This window comes from Eimeria mitis, genomic scaffold (genome assembly GCF_000499745.2).
Source record: "Eimeria mitis Houghton genomic scaffold, Emh_scaff3631, whole genome shotgun sequence".
Classification (NCBI taxonomy): Eukaryota; Apicomplexa; class Conoidasida; order Eucoccidiorida; family Eimeriidae; genus Eimeria; species Eimeria mitis.
This window is the reverse complement of record NW_013571973.1, coordinates 3,579-4,618: the sequence shown is the minus strand read 5'-3', so window position 1 is coordinate 4,618 and position 1,040 is coordinate 3,579. Positions and strand designations below refer to the sequence as shown.

The following is a 1,040-nucleotide window of genomic DNA, read 5'->3' as shown; positions in this document are numbered from 1 at the left end:
CCTCTGAGGGCCAAGGTCCGTATCGTCTCCTCGAAGGGTCCCTTGAGGGGCCCCCTGGAGGCCCCCCTCAGGGGGGCCCCCAGGAGGGCCCCCACTAGGGCCCCCTTGGGGGCCACCCTGGGGGGCCCCCCGGGGGCCCTCCAGGGGGGCCCCTATGGCAGAGTGCGTGTCAAGGTAAGAGACTCGCGGAGGGAGAAGAGGGCCTCGTCTACTCTGCGCAGCAGCCGGAGAGCAGCAGCAGCTTCCTCTCGGGGGTCTTGCTGCTGCTGCAGCGCAGTAGTTGCTGCTGCAGGAGACGCTGCCGCTGCTGCTGCTGCTGCTGCTGCTGCTGCTGAGGTGCCTGTACACCGCAGATGGTCTTCTAGCTCTGCCCACAGCAGAGGGTTCGCTGCAGGGAAGAGGTGAAGCAGCTGCTGGCAAAAAGCTGCTGCTTTTCTCAACACGCTGCTGCTGCTGCTGCTGCTGCTGCTGCTGCTGCTNTGGTGTTGTTGTGAGGATCAAAGAAGTAGAAGGCTGCAGCACGAAGCAGCAGCAGCTGCTGCGCTAGGCTGCGGGGCAGCAGCGGCTGCTGCTGCTGCACTGCAACAACAGCAGCAGCTAGCTGCAAGCTCTTCACTTCTGCTGCTTCTTGGTCTTCTACGTGCAGCCCCAGCTGCTGCAGCAGCTGCTGCCGCGGGACCTCGTGCTGCATGCGCTGCTGCTGCCAGAGGAAAGCAGCAGCAGCAATCCGCAGCAAGAGTGGCTGTGTTGCTGCTGCTGCTGCTGCCCTGGTGCAGCAGCTGCTGCTGCTGCGGCTGCCACGTACAAGAGCTTCTGCTGCAGCAAGCGTTGTGTGCTGCTGCTGCTGCTGCTCTTCTGCAGCAGCAGCAGCAGCAGCAGCAGCAAATGCAGGAGAGAAGCAGCAACTCGTAAGAGCAGCAAAAGACTCAGACAAGGCCCAGTGCGGCGACTGCTGCAGCAGCCCGGGCCAATCCAGTGAGGGAATTAGCGCTGAGCTGCTGCTGCTGCTGCTGCTGCTGCTGCTGCTGCTGCTGCTGCTG

The 1,040-nt window shown here is 63.7% G+C and overlaps 1 protein-coding gene across 1 annotated transcript in view; it reads right to left on the bottom strand.

The window, feature by feature from the left end:
- Positions 1–436: 436 nt before the first annotated feature.
- Positions 437–1,040, bottom strand: part of EMH_0067990 (uncharacterized protein) — a gene marked incomplete at both ends in the record, with an annotated part of 4,023 nt that continues 3,419 nt past the window's right edge. The window contains 2 exon segments of the mRNA XM_013498683.1: positions 437–479; positions 483–1,040. Of these exon segments, the coding sequence (XP_013354137.1) occupies positions 437–479; positions 483–1,040 (601 nt within the window).